At 41.3% G+C, this 21897-nt stretch overlaps 1 protein-coding gene across 20 annotated transcripts in view; it reads right to left on the bottom strand.

Annotated features, from left to right (window-relative positions):
• LOC138744075 (adhesion G protein-coupled receptor A1) overlaps positions 1 to 21897 on the bottom strand; it is a 558919-nt gene that overhangs the window by 206494 nt on the left and 330528 nt on the right. For all 20 annotated transcript variants that reach the window (XM_069899580.1, XM_069899579.1, XM_069899578.1 and 17 more), the window contains one exon: positions 3474 to 3635. In XM_069899580.1, the coding sequence (XP_069755681.1) occupies positions 3474 to 3635 (162 nt within the window). The remainder of the gene's footprint in view (positions 1 to 3473; positions 3636 to 21897) is intronic.

Raw genomic sequence — 21897 nt, forward strand, 5'->3', positions numbered from 1 at the left:
ATCATGTTGCCACCAAAAAATATTTTAGATAACTGAGACTTTCAGTTAAGTGGTTTTTGGAGAATTGGAAATGTACTGTAATCATTTATAAGTAAAGGATGAGAAAGTTTCAAAATTAAATGGAGAGCAAACAAATGTATCAGGGAAAAAGCTCTTCAACACATCCCTGCAGTAGATTAAAATCTTGTTATTGATTCAATTGAATACAGCTTAATAAGCAATTCAGAATGCTGAGAATCCTGTAGCATTTTTAATGAAATACAGGATTAATCTTTGAACTTCATCATAGTCATTGATTATAACTGCTAAATATATGCGGATACTATAACCGATATATTTTTTAAAAAATTATGTTTAAGTCAAATGTTACCCCTTGATGTATCACAACAAAAAATAAGATTCTGTCAATCTCCTACCATTATTATACAAACCAATAACTAGGTTTACATAAGTTCCCAGGATATCCCTTAAGCCAGGAATGCCCTGGCCAAGTCTTACTTTCAACATTCAGAAAAGACTCAGGGCCTGGTGGAGTCCTTGCTCCTTCTTTTGGAACAGGAGTGGAGAAATTGAGAAGCATCTGCCTCCACTAGAATATCATTTTGAGGCATGGCCAAGAAAAACAGCCTGGATTTCAAAAGAAAAACTTCATCAGAGTCCTCACTTAAGAGGATAATAAGAGTGGTGATAAGGAAAGACAGGTAACCCCTATTAAAGAAAGCAAATTATCAAACTTTGAGAACTAATGACCTATACATTCTCTTGCACTCAAGAAGGTGTGTGGAAGGCATTTTTGTGGTGCATGCTTTGACCACTGTCAATTGGAGAGGTGGTCATGGGTGTCTCTCAGACATCCCCCAATCAGCTTGGTAATCTCATTATCATCATACTGGTGCTTCATGTATCTTCAGTTGCACATTTTATAATCAATAAAATGCCGAGCTGGTGGTCTGTTTGGAGTTGAAGTTAATGTGACAGTTGAGGCTTTTGGGATGGAGTGGTGGTTCTTGAGGTAGTAAGTGTGGGGTTATTCAATTCCTGTGATTTGAGAGAGGGCTAAGTGGTGGTGGCATCAAGGTTCTGTGCTCTGTTGATTAGTAGGTGAGGTGGCAAAGGAGTGAGATGGAGAACAGACCTGTTCAGTTTTTGTTGTGACTGCATTTGAATGGGAGAGACATTTAGGCCTTGAAACTAAAAGGCATGAAGAAAAGGATCATGCCACATATGAGCTAAATGGGTGAGGAGGCAGTGTTGAATATGAAGCCTGAAAGGTAGTGAGTGTGTATGGAGAAGAAGAGTTGGTGTTGTAATTTGGGAATAGGGCCTGAAGGACAGAAGTAAAGTTAAGAGTCCTACCTGTGCTGAAATGACCGGGTTGTTCTTGGAAAGTCCAATAATGTTCACTTCTTGAGTTCTCAACAATAGTCACACCAGAAACATGGGTAATGATGTCCTTCCATGAGTGCTGTTTCAGAAATTAGGTCAGGATATTCTGAATTTTCTGGGCAATGCAAAATGGTTATGATCGCATTTCACTTTGTGGAGAAATCAGTTCTCCAATAGGAGTGAAAAAGAAATGTTTTGCAACTGAATATTTGGCCAAATGTACAGCCAAATATTGTGTGTCTGAAATACATATAATGAGATGTTGACTGCAGCTGCTATTGATACTGAAGCACATCAGCTGGTCTCATCCCACTGGCATCGAATCCATTGGAATGTTCCATCATTAAGAGATTAATAGTGCAGTTTCTACTTCCTCTCACCAAATACAATTCCATAACATTTCACCAAATGGAGACTGGAGTGAGGCCTAAATAATTTAAATAATATTATATGGTTCATTTTCATCGATAGTCTTTTTTTTAAATCATGAGAGTCAAATATTTGAATTGCAAGAAGTTTTATTAAATTTTTTATTTATAAAAAAGGGTTATTGCAATCATGAGGCCAACTTGAAACAAAATGTTGTATAATGTGGAGAAATGTGATGCTTTCCTCTTTGGTAGAAAATATAGTAGAACAGAATACTGTTTAAGAGGTGAGAAGATGTGATGCATTGGTATGTAAATAGCTATCCCTACCCACAAATCACAGCTAAGAATTTGTTAAAAAGAAAAGATCGGAGAATGAAAGGTCCTGAAATTCTATAATGTTAATCTACTGATGCGAATTGGAAAGTCATAAATTCAATGCATTGATAGACTTACTTCAGAGTTTATGAACTATCCCAAATTGTACTCCCCAGCCCCCTCCCCCCACCTCCAGCATGGTCAGAGCCTCACTCCCAATTCAATTGACCTCAGGACAGCTGTGTCAAAGACGAGATGATTGCCCACCTCTTGCTGGACAGTGCATTTGCAAAGAAGCTTTAAAAAAGAATGTGAGGATCCTAGTTGAGGTTCATCTCAAACAGCTGTGTTAACAGCGATGTTTACCAAGAAAAAGCATTGCATGTCACTTGAATGTCCTAGGTACAACTCTAACTGCGTTGATACCTTGTAACATTTAACATCCATTTGGGAAACATCCTATTTGCTCCTTTGGAATTTGAAAATTATATGTTTTCAAAGGATTATAAAATGAAAATGTTCAAATTTTAATTCTATAAGGAAATATGTGTTAGACTAGCTACTGTACATTTACAGAGATAATCTATATTATCACACTTCTATACTCTTGTTATTTAGCTCTTGATTTAAATCTTGCAAAATTAATTTGCTTTATTCCTCAAGCAAAAAGCAAGAGTTAGTACAAGTCCAGAATGAGAAGCCAGAAGAGAAATCTAGAATTGAAGAGCAATCAATAGACAAGATTTGCTTTTCAACTCATAAATGTATTACTGAATGTTTACTGAGATCTCAAGTCAAGAATAGATGCCTCAAACAGGAGAGGGAATTGGAAATCACTTGTGAGATTAATCTAAGACAGTGGTTCTCAACCTTTTTCTTTCCACTCACATATCACTTTAAGTAATCCCTATGCCATCAGTGGTCTTTGATTAGTAAGAGGTAGCTTAAGGTGATATGTGAGTGGGAAGGTTGAGAATCACTGCTCTAGACCCAAATGTTACTGAAATATTTTGCTTGAGAAAAACTGTCATTGGCCCATTTCCTTTGGAGTTATGAAACTTCGATCCTGAGGACCTACCACAAATAAATTGTTGTCAACTGAGTAAAATCTACTGTGAATATTATTGCAATTGCAGTCTCATAATTAGATCACAAAAAGAATGTGTATAAATAAAGTAATAAAAATTGTATTTTTATAAATATTGGAGAATTGTTTTTCTGACTGACTTTACTACTTATCAACAATGCTCATTAATTCAATTATAGTACTATAAATGTCCACTAATGAATAGACAACTGCTCATTAAAGGAGCATTATCTTTATATATGCACAATGTTTTTTTTAAATCATTTAGTGGATCTTTTCCTCCTTTCCATCAATGTAGTAATTGAAACACATACCTTTGAAATGCCCTGTGCATTGCTGGTCAAGACAAGGTTTGCAATGAGTTCCACACACTGCACAATTCGGGTACAGGCCTTTTCTTCATTCTGAGCCATCCACAGAATGTGTTCATCCACTAGCATCATGTTACTGGCTATTTCGGTGATGGATTCTCCCAGCTGTGAAGAAAACATGCACAATTATCTTTGTATCATTCAATTTTACGTCACAAAACTGCAAAATTGAAGTATTTTTCACCATTCCATAAAAGTGTCGACAGTAGCAGCCTCAAATATTAGCATCAGTACTTAGCTTTACATTCTTTTACTAAAATGATGGAGCACTTATTTGCTAAGATGCACAAACCTAAGTCAGAATTCTCAGTGCCAGCTGTGATGTTCAAGAAAAGCTATTGGCAATTATTTTTTAAAAAAAAGTAATTTCAGTGTTGATTAGTTTTCTCTGATAAAGATGGCAGATATTCAGCTAATTACAATGCTGAATGTTGTGATCAGAGAAAGTCTCATAGGAAACTTTCCCCAGAGCAGGAAAATGCAAAATACAAATACGTGTGTGGCTGTTGATGTTGATCAGTCTTCACAACCTGAAGGCCTCGTGGCAAGAATCTTTCAGGGCATTGTTTTGGGGCTCTCCTGTGTCATGGTGAGGAGAAAAGGTACTTGACAACAGTTAGAGTGTTCAACTCAGTTGTGACAATCAAATTGACAGCCACTGCCAGCAAATATCAACGTTTGTGCAGAGAATGACCATATCACATTTGCAGCTTACAGATGTCCTGGCAATGACTATTTTAATAATAAGAAGCCCAGAAAATAATTTTGATTAGAAAGAGAACTGGACCAACTACGTCAATATAAAAGACAAAATTGGGAAGAGGTTAGATAGTTGGCACCATGTGGCTTACCTCCTGAATCCAGAAGTTCTATCCATTATTTACAAGGTTTAAACTAGGAGCTTGTCAGAATGTCTCATGCTTGGCTGATCAAGTGCAGTCAAAACAATGCCCCATAACTTCAATGCAGTATAGGGTGAAGCAGTGGTTTTATTATATTCAGAACACCTCCTTTATCTCTACTGTACTGACAATATGCATTTTGTAATGCTGAAACCCTTTAACATTTTTTTCCCACAATACCTCCCTCCCTTGTGACCACTTTGAATGAGGTTGATGCATGTAAGTAAGTAACAGAAACTGCTAGACAGAGAATTTGGTTGGAATTGGCAAAGAAATGTCAGGCAATATATATGTCAGGCAAATGTCAGGCAATTGTATAGCAGGCAATCTACAGGACCATTAGAGTGGCAGAGAGAATCACTGAGGTCTCCCTCCCTCCCTCCCATCGACGTGATCTACCGGCATCCTTGTCTGAAGAGGGTGCGCAAAATCATCTTCCAGCTACTCCCATGGGGAAAGAGATACAGGAGTATCAGAGCTAGAACCACCAGGCTGAGTAACAACTTTTTCCTATGGGCAGTGTGACTGCTGAATGACTGAAGAACTGCTCACACCATTCATCCAAGATTCTATAATTTATTTAACAATATTTTTTTAATTTTACATATGCACATATTGTACATACTGCATATGTATCCTTTGTCTATATGTGTGTTATGTATGCTTGTGTGCTTTTGCACTGATGACCGAAGAATACTATTTTGTCAGGTTTGCTACAAGCCCAGAGATCCCATAAACCTAGCAGCAATAGATATTCACCAAGACAAATGATTACTTAAACAAAAGTTGCTTTTAATTATCTTTAAACATGAAAATAGACTCAAACTTTAACTTATTGCTATTCACTTAACTAACCTAACTTAACCCCCTTCTAATTCAAAGCGCATGTGTATGTCATGTGTGTGTAAATTCAGAAAAGTTTTTTGGTTCACAGTCCAATTTCACTTCTCACTCCTCCAAGCTCACTGGTTGCAGGCAATTCTTATACTGTGCATAGAATGTAATATTTATAATGTTCTCCAAGCTTTGGTGCTTGAAAGGTAAATGGTTACTGCTCAGGAAGGTTCTTGTCGGTTTTCAGAGAGAGAGATTTGTTGTTCCAGGACATCCACAACTGATGTGCATCCATCAGCTACTCCAGTGTCTTGCTGACGGAACTTGCCCCTTCACGGTTCTCCAGATGATTACCTCTTTCTTTCAGGTCACTACCGAGTTCCTTTCTGTTTTTCTTATTTCAAGTGAAACATTAGACAGCCAGTCCTCTCTTGCATGAACCACAAGGGCTTTGACCAGGCTGTCTTCCAAAAGGCTTTGGACAAGCTCCTGTTCCAGTCCCAGCTGCTGTCTGCTGGCTGTAACACTGTCCAAGTGATCTCTGTGTGTGTCTCTCTCTCTCTCTCTCTCTGAGAAAAAGCCTGTTTTACTCTCTCTGCTTGCAAAACCACATGTCCCTCTTAGAACAACAAGCTCTCTTCCAGACAGTAGTGGCTGTGACATGCTCTTTCATCTGTTGCATTTTGTAAACAAAAACCCATTAGTGAAGTCTCTTCAGCACTCTTCAAAGCTCTTGCAAAAGCTCTGAGGCCCAGATATGTCTAGCATAGGGCAGAGCTCCAGTATTTTAAATAAGATCTGTTTTAAAGTGTTCGTATGTAATCTACTCTAACAAACCTTTCCCAATTTATCTCCCAAAAACATATCTATATACACCGTCACAGGTTGTAGTTGTACAATTGGATAACAATAAACTTGAACTTGAAATTTATGGGACCACTGAGAATAAATACAAAATGCTAATGGTCCTTGGTGCAAAACACACAGACACCCCGCCTGATGTAACAAACATACAGACAAACAATACATGTGCAGGACAAGCATTCATATATACAAATAAATAAATAAATAGATATTATTTTTTAAATATGACAGTCTAAGATGGTTAGTGTGAGTGGTTCCTTTGATCATTCAGCATTTATACTGCCTGTGCGAAGATTCTCAGCCTGGTAGTGCAGGCTCTGATACTCCTGTATCTCTGTCCTGATGGCAGTATATGAAAGATGCTGTGTGCAGAGTGGAAAGCATCTTCAACGATTTTGTGTGCCTTCGTCAGACAACGATCCTGGTAGATCACGTCGATAGGGGGAATGGAGACTGTGTGATCCCCTCTGCCATTCCTATGGTCCTGTGGATTAACCCCCAGTCAATTTCCCTGCAGCAACTGTACCACATGTGATGAGGCTGGCCAGGATGCTTTCAGTAGAGCTCCTTTAGCTGATGATGGCTGGTAGCCTTGCTCACTTAATTCTTCTAAGGAAGTGATTCCTGTTCAGTTTTCCTGACAAGTGAGAAGATACGTGTCCATCATAGGTCAATACTTAAGTGAGCTCCAAGAAATTGTCCTTGTGCTGCTCAGGGCTCATCTTCAGGCTCCTGACCCTTTTTCCTCATGGTAGCAGAGTGAAAAGGGCATGGCCTGGGTGCTGAGGGTCCTTGAGGATAAAGGCTACTTTCTTAAGACACTGCCTCATGTAGATGTCCTCGATGGAGTGAAGTCTGGTGCCTGTGATGTCACAGGCAAAGTTAACAAACCTCGGGAGTTTTTTCTTGTCCTGTGCTTTGGCACCTCCATACCAGACAGTGTCACAACCAGCCAGAATGCTCTCCTTGGTACACCTGCATAAGTTTTCGAGGGTCTTTGGTGACATAACAAATCTTCTTAAACTCCTGACAAAGTATAGCTGCTGGTGAGCCTTTTTTTGTGATTGCATCAACGTGGAGGTTCCAGGACAAGAATCTGAAGTTCTTGACCCTCTCCACTGCTGAGCCCTTGATGAGGGTCTCCTGATTTCCTCCTGAAGTCCACAATCATCTCCTTGGTTTTGGTATCATTGGTTGTCATTGTGACACATGGACTGACCATTAATATCCATTGATGCTGTTAGACTAGCAATCCTTCATCTGCTGGCTGCAATATAACATCAGTGTCAGAAACAAAATTGCCAACAGTTGCTAGCAAATGAGAATACATGATTGACATACTTGGGATGTTAGGGTTATTTGGGAGCAAAATAAAACTGGAATAGCAATCATTTCAGTCCCAGCAAATTTCAGTGACTGAATTGAAGATATTTTTAGATCTGCTGTCTGAAGTTGGATAAATATCATTTAACCTGCTTTCTGAACACATAAAAGCATGTATTTTCTTATTTCAGAAGATCCAAGAGGTGAATAAGAAAGTCAAGAAAACTTGATCTTGAGTTCAAAAGCAGTAGAGATTGCAAGCATTCAGATAAAGACTAAATTCTCCAATGCATTCCTGAGTTCAGCCTTGCATAAAAGAAAGAAAATGGATTTTTTCAGATGTTAAACAAGCAAGATATCTTCAGAACTGAAAATTGGTTCACACTGTGTTCATTTTTAATGTGACAAAATTGGAAGAGAAGCTACATGAGTAACCTAAGGTCTTAAAGAGGACAAACAGAGCATGGATGTGTTCTATTCAATAGAACAAAATTCAGAAAATTTGCTTTCACATGCTGAGGCAGGACAAAAAGTTGGGATTATTGAGACATTTAAACTGGTGATAAACAATTTTCTCATAAGAGGAAAGCTTTAAAAAGTAAATTAAAGGTGAGAAAAAAAACTCTGAACTTTACAACAAGAATTTAGGAGTTTAGGGCCTAGGAGTGTGGTACAGTTATAAATAATGTGGTAAAAATAAACTGTCTAAATGGAGATTAATAGAATTCCAGTTTTTTTTCAATGAGACACAATTACAAGAAGAAGCTGTAGCTGTGGAAGGATTTGAACACAAGGATGATCATTTTAAAACAGGCTTTGCTGAATCAGGAGTCACTGTGGGTGAGTAAGCACTGGAAGGTTTGGGAGCATCTGACGAGCTAAGACTGCTTTAAAACAGTTTGTGAGGTTGCAAACAGCAAGTGAGCTGAAAGAATAAAATTACAAGCTGGTGATAGAGACAATTGTCTTTATTCCAGGGTAGAAATATCAAAAATACTAGATGACATCGGCTTAAAAAGGGAGTAGAAATTTAAAAGGAGATGTGAGAGGCTAGGTTTCTTTAAAAACACACAGTAAGAGGTAGATGTGTGGAACCCATGTCAGGGGAAGTATAGAAACAGACACGATAGCAATGTTTAAGATGCAGGTAGATCAGCAAATGAACAGGCAAGAAATAAAGGGGTACAGGCCAAGTGCATGCAGATGGGATTGATAAGATTGGCATAATGGTCAGTTCAGACAGTGTGGACTGCCTGTGTACTCCTGTGCTCTACTGTTCAGTTGTGGGTCAAATAAGAAGGGCAGGTTGTAAATAGTGTGGTCTGGGAGGCAGGTGATAACTGACTTTGTAGTAGGGACCTGAGAAAATGACCTTGATCCAGTTTAAAATACTGCAGTTATACACGTTCAAAGATCTTGAAAGGGAGAGTCAGAATTCCTGAGAAATCTTACAGATTTCACAGCTACACGTCTCACAGTTTTATTCTATTTACAGTGATGTATTTTACAATATTTTTTTACTGATTTGAAAGGTTTCATAGCAGGTACATAAACATAAGGTGGTTATTTCACAAATGCTGCAAGAACACATATAAGAAGAAGAATAGATCTAAGCTGATTTTTGTTTTGTTTCTTGCCAGAAAATGGTCTTCATGACAGCCAATGTCACTTTTCATTCATTAGTTACATAAGAACTTAAGAAATAGGAGCAGGAGTTGGCCATTCAGGCCATCGAGCCTGCTCTGCCATTCAATAAGATCATGGCTGATCTGATCATTGACTCAACTCCACCCACCTGCCTTTTCCCCATATCCCTTAATTCCTTTTTTATGTAAAAATCTATCTAACTGAACCTTAAATATGTTTAATGAAGTTGCCTCAACTGTTTTCTTGGGCAGAGAATTTCACAGATTCACGACTCTCTGGGAAAAACAGTCTTTTCTCATCTCTGTCTTAAATCTACTCCCCTGAATCTTGAGGCTGTGTCCCCTAGTTTTGGTCTCACCTACCAGTGAAAATAATTTTCCTGCCCTCTATCTTATCTATCCCTTTCATAATTTTATATGTTTTTATTAAGATCTCCTCTTATTCTTCTGAATTCAAGTGAGTATAATCCCAGATGATTTAGTCTCTCCTTGTAGTTCAACCTCCTCAAAGTCAACCTCCTCATCTCCGGGATCAACCTGGTGAACCTCCTCTGTACTGCCTCTAAGGCCAGTATATCCTTCCTCAAGTATGTAGACCAGAAATGCACATAGTACTCCAGGTGCTGCCTCACCAGAACCTTGTACAGTTGCAGCATGACCTCCCTGCTCTTGAACTCAATTCCTCTAGTGATGAAGGCCAACACTCCATAATGTGTAGTACTTGCAAACCAACTTTTTGCATTTCATGCACAAGCCCTCCCAAGTCCTTCTGCACTAAAGCATACTGCAGTTTTCACCATTTAAATAATAATATGCTCTTCTATTTTTCCTACCAAAGTGGATGACCTTGCATTTACTAACATTGTATTCCATCTGCCAGATCTTTGCCCCCTCATCTAACTTAACTAGATCCTTCTGCAGCCTCTCCACATCCTCTGTACAATTTGCTTTTCCTCTCAATTTAGTATCATCCACAAACTTGGCTCCACTCCACCCCTCTTCCAAATCACCAATGTAAATGGTGTAAAGCTATGGTGGGCCCAGCACCGACCCCTGCAGCCCCCCACTTCCCACTGTCTGCCAATCAGAAAAACACCCATTTACCCTGACTCTTTGCCTTCTGTCAGTTAACCAATCCTCAATCCATGCCAATATTCTTCCCCCCGATTCCATTCATCTGTATCTTATTGATAAGATAAGATTGATTCTGACCCTGCCCAGATATAGACCATCTGGTTTGTACTGGTTCCATCTGCCCCAGATTGAAATTTTATTTATTAAGTCATTTTTTAAGTCATTAAGTCACTTAAGCCCATTAATTGCCTTTTAAATTGGTCCTGTCATTAAAATATTTCATTGGAATGCAAACAGGAAAAAATCGTTTTCCAGTTTGCCAGAAAGGTAATGAAATGTCAGAAAATGTTATTTTTTCAAACCTCAATTCTTCTTCAAAAAGAATTACCATGATATGATGTGACTTGAACTAAGCTTAACATGCTCTTTTTCTGGCTTTGTAATATCACAGCTCAGAGACTTGTTCAGAACAGGCTAAATCAAACATCCTGTGCTGAATTTAAAGACAGTTTTCCCTTTTGTTTGCACAAGTAAGTGAACACTAAAAGCAACATTCAAGGATTAAGTCAGTGCCCTGGTGCAAGTGAATTTAAAGACTTTTGAAAGGAATTTGTCTGTGCTGGAAAATCATACCTAAAATGGTGATGTACTGCAAACTTGTGTTTGCTTGTCCTGATTGCATTGACACAAGAAACCTAATTGTGTAACTACTGCAATGAATTGTTGGTTTAAGCCAGGGGTGGCCAACTTTTTAATTTAGATACATAGCACAAGAACAGGCTATTTCAGCCCATGAATGTGTACCGCCCAATTAAGCTACATCCCAGTACGTACTCATGGGCCAAAATGGCCTGTAACTGTGCTATCTGTCTAAATTAAAAATTAAAAAGTTGGCCACCCCTGGCTTAAGCAGCAGCAACTGGCAGGGTTTTGCAATAGTGCAAAATAATAATTTCTGAGACTGTATATATTGTTTGAACATCACCTGAAACAACTGAGAGGTAAGAGCTCACTGCCTATAATTAGTGATACAAGTTGCAGAAGGGAAGCGGAAGCACTCTGATTAACCAGGGAGAGCTAATCAATGGGACATCCACCCTTCTTTTCTGAAACTGCTCTTGTCTATTGGTAGAAGAGGTGAGAGGTTCTGTGTACTGAGGATCACAGCCAACCATCCACACCTAATAAAGTGGAATGGATCACAGTGTGTCCAACAATTCAGTGGTAGGTAGGGAAGTGTTGGCCATCACTGTATCAACTGCCACACAAGTTGGAGGCAGCAGCAATTTGAAGATCACAAAGAATCAGAGCCCCTCATACCTGATTTGGCTTGTCATTTCCCACCTTTTTACTTCAAATGTTTCACATTTACAAGGTGCGGAAGATTTAAAACATTGCTCTTTCAGAAATGCCAGCACAGGCAACTTCCTAATGAGCCAGCAGAAACTAGACATGACTCACTGTCACCCCTGTTCTCCATTCTGTGCAACAGCTCTTTCTGGCATCTCAGGGAGGGTGGAGTGGAGTCAACGGAGAAGTGCAGATGGTGAGTCAACAGGCAGAAGTGAGCCACAGCAAGTCCAGGCACAGGGGGAGGGGGGTGCAAAATTATAGGCATATCGTGCCAGGTGGGCAAGGGAGAAGGGGCTAGAGTGGAGAGGCATTGGCTGGTGGGTGATAGAGGCAAGGAAGTACCAGGTGGAGAGAGGAGGAGAAACAGAGGAGGGTGGAGGGAAGAGGAGACTGGAAGGAGGATGTGCAGACACCAAGGCTGCAGATGCTGGAATCTGATGTAAGGAAGCTGATAAGTGGAACAGATAAGCAGGGATGATGGGTAAATGGAACCAGATGAAAAGGGATAGATAAGTGGTTAGGAGATTGGAACAAGCTGGGTGATTTAGGCGGAAAGACTGTGTGGTTTATCTGATATTGGAACTTTTATTGTTTATATCACTGGGTCGTAGATGACCCTGGAATATACCACACTTCATCTTGGATGAGTGAATGCCCAACAAAGATGCTGGTAAAGTTTCCATATTTCAATGAAGATATTCCTAAATCACTGTGGAAATAAAATACTTCCTGCTCGCTCCAAAATGCACCCCTTTAAAATATATCAATGTGGTAGTACACCACTGGCCTACTGCAGGGGACAACCTCTGTACCTGCAGAAGAGCACAAAGCAAGACAACACCTGGCCGGCTGTCAATCAGCCGACCTGAATGGACCAAGCCCCACCGGTTGGGTGTCAATCACCCTCCGGGATACAAGCCAGAGCTGCCCTTTGAAGACACTCTCAGAGCTTGCAGCAGGATTCCTCACAACTGGCTCTGTGGAAGTTTATGATGAATAAAGCCTATTGAACAGACTTTATGTTTTGTGAGTTGCTTCTATCCGATGGCAGATGGAATTTAATGCTGATAAGTGTGAGGTGCTTCATTTTGGTAAGAAGAATCAGAATAGGACATATGTGGTAAATGGGAGAGCATTGATGAATACAGAAGAGCAGAAGGATTTAGGAGTAACGGTACATCGTTCCCTGAAGGTAGAAACTCACGTGAATAGGGTGGTGAAGAAGGCTTTTAGTATGCTGGCCTTTATCAATCATTGCATGGAATATAGGAGTTGGGAGGTGATGTTGAGACTATATAAGACGTTGGTGCGGCCTCATTTGGAGTTCTGTGTGCAGTTCTGGTCGCCTAATTATAGGAAGGATATAAACAGAGTGGAGAGAGTGCAGAGAAGGTTGACCAGAATGTTACCTGGGTTTAAGCATCTAGAGTATAGGGAGAGATTGGACAGATTAGGTCTTTATTCTTTGGAGCGTAGAAGGTTGAGAGGGGATTTGATAGAAGTATTTAAGATTATGAAAGGGATAGACAGAGTGGATGTGGATAGACTATTTCCATTAAGAGGAGGAAAGATTAAAACAAGAGAACATGAGTTAAGAATTAAGGGGCAGAGGTTTAGAGGTAACATGAGGGGGAACTTCTTTACTCAGAGAGTGGTAGCCGTGTGGAATGAGCTTCCGGGAGAAATAGTGGCGGCGGAGTCAATTGTATTATTTAAGAAAAGGTTGGACAGATATATGGATGAGAAGAAGATGGAGGGTTATGGGCATTGTGCAGGGAGGTGGGACTAGAGAGGGGTGTTTGGTTCAGTGCGGACTAGAAGGGCCTAATGGCCTGTTTCCGTGCTGTAAATTGTTATGTTATTATGTTTATGTTATAAATCTTCCAATAATTATCATTTTAAATACAGCAGTTGGGGTCAGTCCTACTTCCGTGCATGGCCCATGCACTCTGTTAGTTACTGAAAGACAGGCAAAAGATGTCATTACTGAAGATGGACTTTATCACTGCGTGCTCTGCATTGCTTCAGCAAGGCCACATGAAGCATTTGGAAATTTTTATTCAATATCAAGAAATCTGAAAATAGTTTCCTGATACAGAAACAATTCTCAAACCCTGTGCTCTGCCAGACTTGACTGAAGAATCCATTTGTAAACACTTCTATTTTTCTCTAAAGTAGTGGTACCCATGGAGTAAAACAAGTTCAATGATGGAAAAGTTTCTCATTATGGAGATTTTGATGGTGGAATATCTAAGTATGGCTCCTCCTGATTATCTTCCAGTTTAAAAAAACACTTTTCTCTTCAAGTTACAAAACTTGATTGGGACAGCATAATTGGTGTAGTGGCTGGTTAGCGCAATTCCTTTACAGCACCAACGATTGGGACCTGGGTTCGAAACCCACACTGCCTGTAAGGAGTTTGTACATTCTCCTTGTGTCTGCATGGGTTTTCCCTGGGGGCTCCGGTTTCCTCCCACCGTTCAAAACGTACCAGGGGTGTAAGTTAATTGGGTGTAAATTGGGTGTCATGGACTTACCGTGTGTCTAAAGTTAAAATAAAATTAAATTGAAAAAAAATTAAATTTAAATAAACAACCAGAAAGTCCCAGTTGGGCATTCAGCCTGTGGTTACAGAGCAGCCAACAGTATTTATTCAAAGTGTCTATATCCACCAGAAAAATACTGAGATTCGATATCAGTGGAACTAGATCTGGTAACAGGTTAAAGTATTTCATTAATTTAAAATTTATATTGAAAAACCTATTTCGATCTAGTTCTACAATGTTTCCCTAGAATCTTTGCATGTGCTATTTTAAACTTACTTTAGAAAACTACAAGCTGAATAATTTCATTATCATGAGAATAACTTGTAGTAATTGTGCAATTACACAAAATTCCATAGGATTTATTCATCATGTCTTTTGAAGTTCAGAACAACTCCAATTATCCGAAATGGTCGGGTCCGAGCCTTTGCTGGATAAACATTTTTTTCGGAGAACCGGTCATTTTTTTAAAAGCAGCACAGTAGCCACAGCAAATCATTTGTAACAATTTTTAAACAACAAACAACAAGGGAAGGCTTTGTAAGCATTAAAATAATGTTTAATTCTCATCAAAAAAATGCTGGCTCTCACCATTCACCGACACGTCCCCACCGAGGCCTCGCTGCTACTGGCAGCCCAACATCCCTGGTCAGTTTGACTCCCAAAAAATTTTGGATAAATTAGGATTTTTGATTTATTTCAGATATTTCTTTTATCTGAATTTTTTCTTATACCATTGATGTGCAAGGATAAAAAGAGAAAAGCAGTGTTTAAATTTTCCCTGAGACCCATCACTTGGAGTTGAAATGTGTATGGAGACAGGATTGAAGCTAAGACTCCATCCAGTCCCTCCGATGTACGGAGACTGTCCTCAATGTCGAAGAGACTGGTTGCAGAATTGGAGATCGCTTCGCTCTGTCCACATCAATGTCAGGAATCTCGCAGAGGGCAACCATTTCAATTCTGCACCCCACTCCCACACTGACATGTCTGTCCATGGTCTCATGTACTGTCAAACCAGTAACACCTGTATATTGGAGGGGCACATTCACCAACCAGATGGCATGAACATCAACTTATCTGGTTTCTCCATTCTCCTGTGAACCACTGTAATGTATAATTATCTAGTCAAACTTGCCTATTGGCTGGTTGTAACCGTGGCCCCTCCCCACAGGCTCCTGTATAAAGGTGATTGTTCCATAGTCCCCTGCAACTCAGTGCAGGACAACTGAACAGTAGGTATATGCTATGTTCTGAAATGAATTAAAGACTATTGGTTTCTCCACAATAGCCTCCTGAGTGATTGATAGTGCATCTATTTAATTCACTTGAAGCTTTCTACAATTTACCAGATCCTCAAACCAGAAAAACTGGAAATCGACCCCCAATCGCCTGAGGCATCTACCAACTTTGAAAACAGCTGGGTTGTTTTTGAGGCATTCCTACAGGCCTCCTCAACCATTGTGTGGTCAGAAACCAACAAACTGCAAGTTCTGCACTCCTGGGCCGGCACCCTGGGGTACTCCATGTTTAGTGATGCCACAATGTACCAGGAGGCCATGGACACCCTCAAATGGCAATACCTGCATAGATCAATGTGGTCTATGCAAGACACCTTCTAGCGACCAAGAAGCAACAATTCAGTGAGTCAAACGCCGAATATCTCCAGGCCCTGCAAGCACTTAGGTCTGTGAATGCAAAGCCGGGTCCACTGTGGAGTATACTACGGAGGACCTGATCTGGCCTTCTTCACGGGGATCAGGTTGAATTACATACAACAGAGACTTTGGGAGCAAGGGGAACTCAGCCTGCGGAGAGCAGTCAAGCTGGCAGATGCGCTGAACATGGAGGCCTATTCGACCAACAACACGGCCACCTCATGTTTACTCTGGTCACAACCGTCTTGGGCTGCGCCACCATCCCTCCACTCCACTAACAACCAAACTACAGCAGCAATGCTGTGCAAAACCCTTGATCAGTTCTGGTAATGACTTGACCACAGCTGCAGTGTCCTGGAAACCTCCAACGTACTACTTCTGCAGCCTGGGCAAGCATCAGATGAAACACTGCCCAGTGAAGGATTCAATCTGCTCCAGCTGTGGAAAGAAGGGCTACTATGCCAAAGTGTGTGTCCAAACCCACTCCTAGCAGCTCTGCATGTGGATCATAGGGGCCATCTTCTGCAATGCCAGCAGCGCCATGTACAATCTGTGGGGGGGGGGGGGGGGGGGGCGCTATTTTGGATATTACCTTCAGGACCCAGCTGTGCCATGTGCGGGCCATGAAGTCTGCCATCTTCCAGATCTGGCAACACCACATGTGGGCCCTGGGGGCCGCCATCTTTGATGCTGCCACCTTTTACTGAGGTGATTTACAGCAACCCAACCCTAGCCTCCATCACCCTCAACTAGGAGAGTCCGCACCAACTTGCCAGGTTGATGATGGACATCAAGGTAAACGGCTACGTGACGAGTTGCTTGTTTGATAGCGGGAGAATGGAGAGTGGTGCGGAATTGCTCCCTCACAGTCCTGCTGGTGAACCAGAAGGTCTCCTTGGCATCCAAGTAATTTACAGCAGATGTTTGGGGTTTCTGTATTGTGACTTTAATGATGCGGGGTACTGTATATGTCAACTTTAGACTGATGGGAATGTCACAGCTCTGCGCTGCTGTACTGTTGGGGCTCGATTTTCAATGTCACCTTAAAAGCATGATGATGGTGTTTGATTGGCCCCATCCACCCCTCATCACTCGTAACCAGCAATTCGATAGCCAACCCCCCGTCGTACATGTCCATCAACCTAACCACTCACCATGCACGACTTGCGGGCTCTCCACACTTAAAGTCCCCCCTCCATCGCTATTTGCCAACCTCACCCCTGACTACAAACCTGCTGCCATTAAAAGTAGATGGTATAATGCCAGGGACAGAGCCTTCTGCTGTGCAGAGGTACAGTGCTTACTTAAGGAAGGGGTTATTGAAGCCAGCAATAGCCCTTGGAGTGTGCAGGTAGTGGTAATGCGGAACAGGGAAAAGAATAGAATGGTCATCGTCTACAGTCAGACCATCAATAGATGCACTCAATTGGATGCATACTCCCTTCCGTGAATCGCCAATATGGTCAACCAAATTGTTCAGTACTGGGTCTTCTCGACCATTGACCTAAAGTTGGCATATCACCAGCTACCCATCCACCCAGAGGACCATCAGCATATGGCGTTCAAGGTGAATGGCTGCCTCTACCACTTCCTGCAGGACCCCTTTGGTGTCACAAATGGCGTCTTGGTCTTCCAGTGGGAGATGGACCATATGGTAGATCATACAAGTTGCAGGCAACTTTCTCGTATCTCAAAAATGTCACCATCTGTGGCTATGACCTGCAGGACCATGATGTTAATCTCCAAAGATTTCTCGTGACAGCCAAGCTTCTTATCTGACATACAACAAGGCCAAGTCTGTGTTCCACACAACTCACCTGGCCATCCTTGGCTGTGTCATGGAGAATGGCAATACTGGCCTGGACCCAGACAGCATACGACCATGCAGCCTCAAGGCCTTGAAGAGGTGTTTTGGTTTTTTCTCCTATTATGTTCAGTGGTTCTCCAATTATGTGGACAAAGCCCACCCCCTCCTTACCCCTGATGGAGGAGGCTCATGTAGTCTTCAATCATATCAAAGTCCAACATCACCAAGGCCACGCTGCCCACTGTGAATGAATCCAGCCCATTTCAGATGGAAAGTGACGTGTCAGTCTTCACCCTGGTAGCCATCCTTAATCAGGCTGGCTGGCCCGTCGCATTTTTTTCACACACCCTGTGGGCACAGAGATTCAACATTCCTCAGTCGAAAAAGAGGCCCAAGCCATTGTGTGGGCAGTGCGACACTGGCACCAATACCCTGCAGACTGATCAACACACTGTCACGTTCATGTTCAACAATCAACAGTGGGGAAAAATCAAAAATGCTAAAATACTGAGGTGGAGAATAGAATTATCCACCTATAACTATGATATCCTGTACCAGCCAGGGAAAATTAATGAGCCACCAGAAGCCCTGTCCCTTGGGACTTGTGCCAGCGCCCAGATCGACCAACTGCAAAACCTCCATAATGATCTCTGTCACCCCGGAGCCAATAGGTTCTTCCACTTCATCAAAGCATGCAAACCTGTCATACTCCATTGACGAAATCTGGACCATGACAAAGAACTGCCAGGTCTGTGCAAGCTGCACTTCTACCGGCCAGACAGGGCACAACTTATTAAAGCCACTCGCTCCTTCGAGTGACCCAGTGTCAACTTTAAAGGACCCCTGCCCTCCATTGACTGTAACATATATTTCCTTAACATCATTAACGAATAATCCCGTTTTCCATTTGCCATCCCCTGCTTGGACATGACCGCTGCCACAGTCACCAAGGCCCTACACAGCCTCTTCACTCAATTTAGCTTCCCCAGTTATACCCACAGTGACCGAGGGCTTTCCTTTATGAGTGACGAGCTGCGCCAGTACCTGTTGGCCAGAGGCATTGCATGAGCAAGACCATCAGTCACAACTCCTGGGGTAATGGGCAAGTGGAGAGGGAGAATGCTATGGTCTGGAAGACAATCCTCCTGGCCTTGCAGTCAAAGGGCCTCCCAGTCTCCTGTTGTCAGGAGGTTTTCCCAGAGGCCCTCCATTCAATCAGGTCCCTGCTGTGCACTACCACTAATGCTATACTACTCGAACGTATGTTTTCCTTCGCCAGGAAATCTGCGACAGGGACCACATTACCAGTGTGGCTGATGTCACCAGGGCTCATCCTGCTCCGGAAGTATGTGAGGAACCACAAGGCTGACCCATTGGTTGAAAGGGTCTGCCTCTCCAATGCCAACCCCCAATATACATGGCATATCCGGATGGACACGAGGACACTGTTTCCATCAGGGACAGTTCCCTCAAGGGCCCTGGAGACTGCTGCTAATCACCCCACACCCTCCTCATCGCTGAACACACATGATGCACCCGATCTCTGGTATCCTGCCTCCACCCTGAGGGAGGGTACACCAGGCACAGCACCTACCCATCAGCACAATACAGATGGATACAAACAGGCACACAAGACTGTTCAGGTCTCTGCTGCTGCACTGCAGCCGCAACCAGTTCTATGACGGTCCCAGTGAACAACCAGACTGCCTGTTAGGCAATTTTTGACTTTCAAATTGTAAACTTGTAACTTTGTAAGTTCCACTTCACCCCGTGGGACTCTTTTTAAAAACAAGGGGTTAACGTGGTGAACCACTGTAATGTATAATTATCTAGTCAAGCATGCCTATTGGCCTGTTATACCTGTGGCCCCTCTCCACAGGCTCCTGTATAAAGGTGACGGTTCCACAGCCCCCTGCAACTCTGTGCAGGACAACCAAACAGTAGAGATATGCTATGTTCTCAAGTAAATTAAAACCTATTGGTTTCTTCACAATAGTCTCCTGAATGATTTATGGTGCATCACCTTCTCCTCTCCATCCCTCTGTCTCCTTTTCTCCAACCCCTTCCCCCTCTATTCATAGTTATGCCCCCTCCTCCTGTATTCTATTGTGCCCTCCTTTCCTTATTCACCCATTACCTCTTTTCTGTGGGCCTGTACTCCTTCCCCTGTCCTTCCCCACCCCCTACCATTTTATTCATGCACCTTTTGTTCATATCTTGATGAAGTGCCCAAAACATTGGTTATATATCTTTATCTTTGCTGTATAAAGTATATTGCTTGACCTGCTGAGTTTCTCCACCATTATGTTTTTACTTCAATCACTCCTTCTGCACACTGTAGTGTTTCACTTAAAGCTAATATGTGCTTCCTGTGACCCAGTCTTGTCACCTTGGGTGAAATTAAAGAGGTAGAGTGGGTAAAAATTGGTTATGTGACACCTCCATAGATACACTTAGGAAAAAAAACTGGCACAGAAATAGTAAATCTGGAACACTGTAAAGAAACAAACACTGAAATCAGGACAAGATGATTAAAAAAAATAATGCATTTACAGCTTTTTGAGGAAGCTACTCGTAATACAAAAAATGAGGAATGAAGTGCAAATAAGTCTGCAGAAACATTGAACAAAGCTATAGATCTTGGTAGGATTCAGCTTGCGTATTCTGATAATCTACCAAGTTAAAATGGCACATCAATGGAAATAAATACCTTAGCTTTCAAAATGTGTGGAATTAAGATAGTCAAAATGAAAAAAGTTTAGTTATATTGAAATATTATAGTAGATAATGGAATCAATATATTGATTAAAGCATTATTGTTTCAGCTATTTTAAATGTGTTATTGTACTGTTTTATGAAGGAACAGGAATTTGAATATTCACATGGAGAAATAATTTTCAAAATGTAAGTCAGTTGAAACAAAGCTAACTCTACTCAGATAACAATGAACTGCCAGGGGCTAAAATGACCCCCCCAAAAATTAAATTGGTTTCCAGTCTAGTTTAGAACTTTAAATCCAATGATTAATGTATGCTCTGCTCTGATAAAATTGCTAATAAAGAAGCTTTTACATCAATTACAAAATTGATATTGGAGTACTTCGTGGATGGATGGATGGATTTTGAAAAGTACAATATCTTAAATTTAGCACACATTTTATCTCAAGGAGCAAAACAGCCATTCAGAAAAACGCAGCAGGTTTGAGTTGAGAAGACAATTACTCAGTAAAAAAGACAGGTTCCACTATTCATGAGTGGGAAATCAGGGAAGTATTGATCAGTTATCATAGCTGTTTGCAAATTATAAGAGTCCATAATTAAAGATGATGTGAATGAATGAATACATTGAAGGTTTTCGGTTATTTGAGTAGAATGTTTCTGTGAATGATAAACCATATCTGATTAACTTGATTGAGCCTTTTGAAGAGGTGAATAAAGAATATTCAAAATGTTAATTGATGTTATTTGAATATTCCTGAAAGCTGTAGTCCTTATAGAAATTATTAAATGAAATTGAAATAATGGAATTAAGGACAAATGGAGGTATTCATCGTTGTGTAATCATTAATACATCTGGAAATGGTGCAACAGGGAGAATGGAGAGGAGACACATGAGAAAATGCAGATGCTGGAATCTGGAGCAACAAACAATGTCTGTAATAAGTCAGTGGGTCGAGCAGCATCAATGGGAGAAAAAGAGTGTTTGACATTTCAGGTCGGAACCCTTCATCAACAAAGAATGGAATGGGGTCCCTTCAGAATACTGGTGAGAGGAGGTGTGGGGGTCTGCGGACTTGTTCTGGACACTGACTGCCAGTCTATTCTCTGAAAGTGGAGAATCTGGGAAACAGAAGTGACAGGTTGGACAGGGACCACATGATGGAAATTTGCTGTTCACTGTGTGAGTCAGACTGCTATCAATTTATCATAAAAAGGGGACACTCAAGTAGGACTGAAAAAAGTAATGTTTCAATGTTCCACAAAGATAAAGACACTGTTTGTAGAGTTTCTCATTTTGATTTGGAGGCAGTGAGTGGAGTTGAAGAAGCTGTTTTTCATGTGGGCAAGTTCATCTATGGGGAAGGACATTTGGCCCTTTTATCTCCTATGTTCAAAGGAGGTCCAAATGGCATTCTGATGGTGGAGATAAGCATGGAGGGAATGGACACCCATGATAAAAATGAACCAGTTGTGGATCATTGAAATGGAAAGTGAAAAGCAGCAGAGAGTGCCAGAATTGTTTATTTATTTATTTAGTCATGCAGCACGGACCATTTCGGCCCGCAAGACCGTGCCACCCAATTACACCCAATTAACCTACAATTCCCAGTATATTTTGAATGGTGAGAGGAAACTGGAGCCCC

Source organism: Narcine bancroftii, chromosome 10 (assembly GCF_036971445.1).
Source record: "Narcine bancroftii isolate sNarBan1 chromosome 10, sNarBan1.hap1, whole genome shotgun sequence".
Lineage (NCBI taxonomy): Eukaryota > Metazoa > Chordata > Chondrichthyes > Torpediniformes > Narcinidae > Narcine > Narcine bancroftii.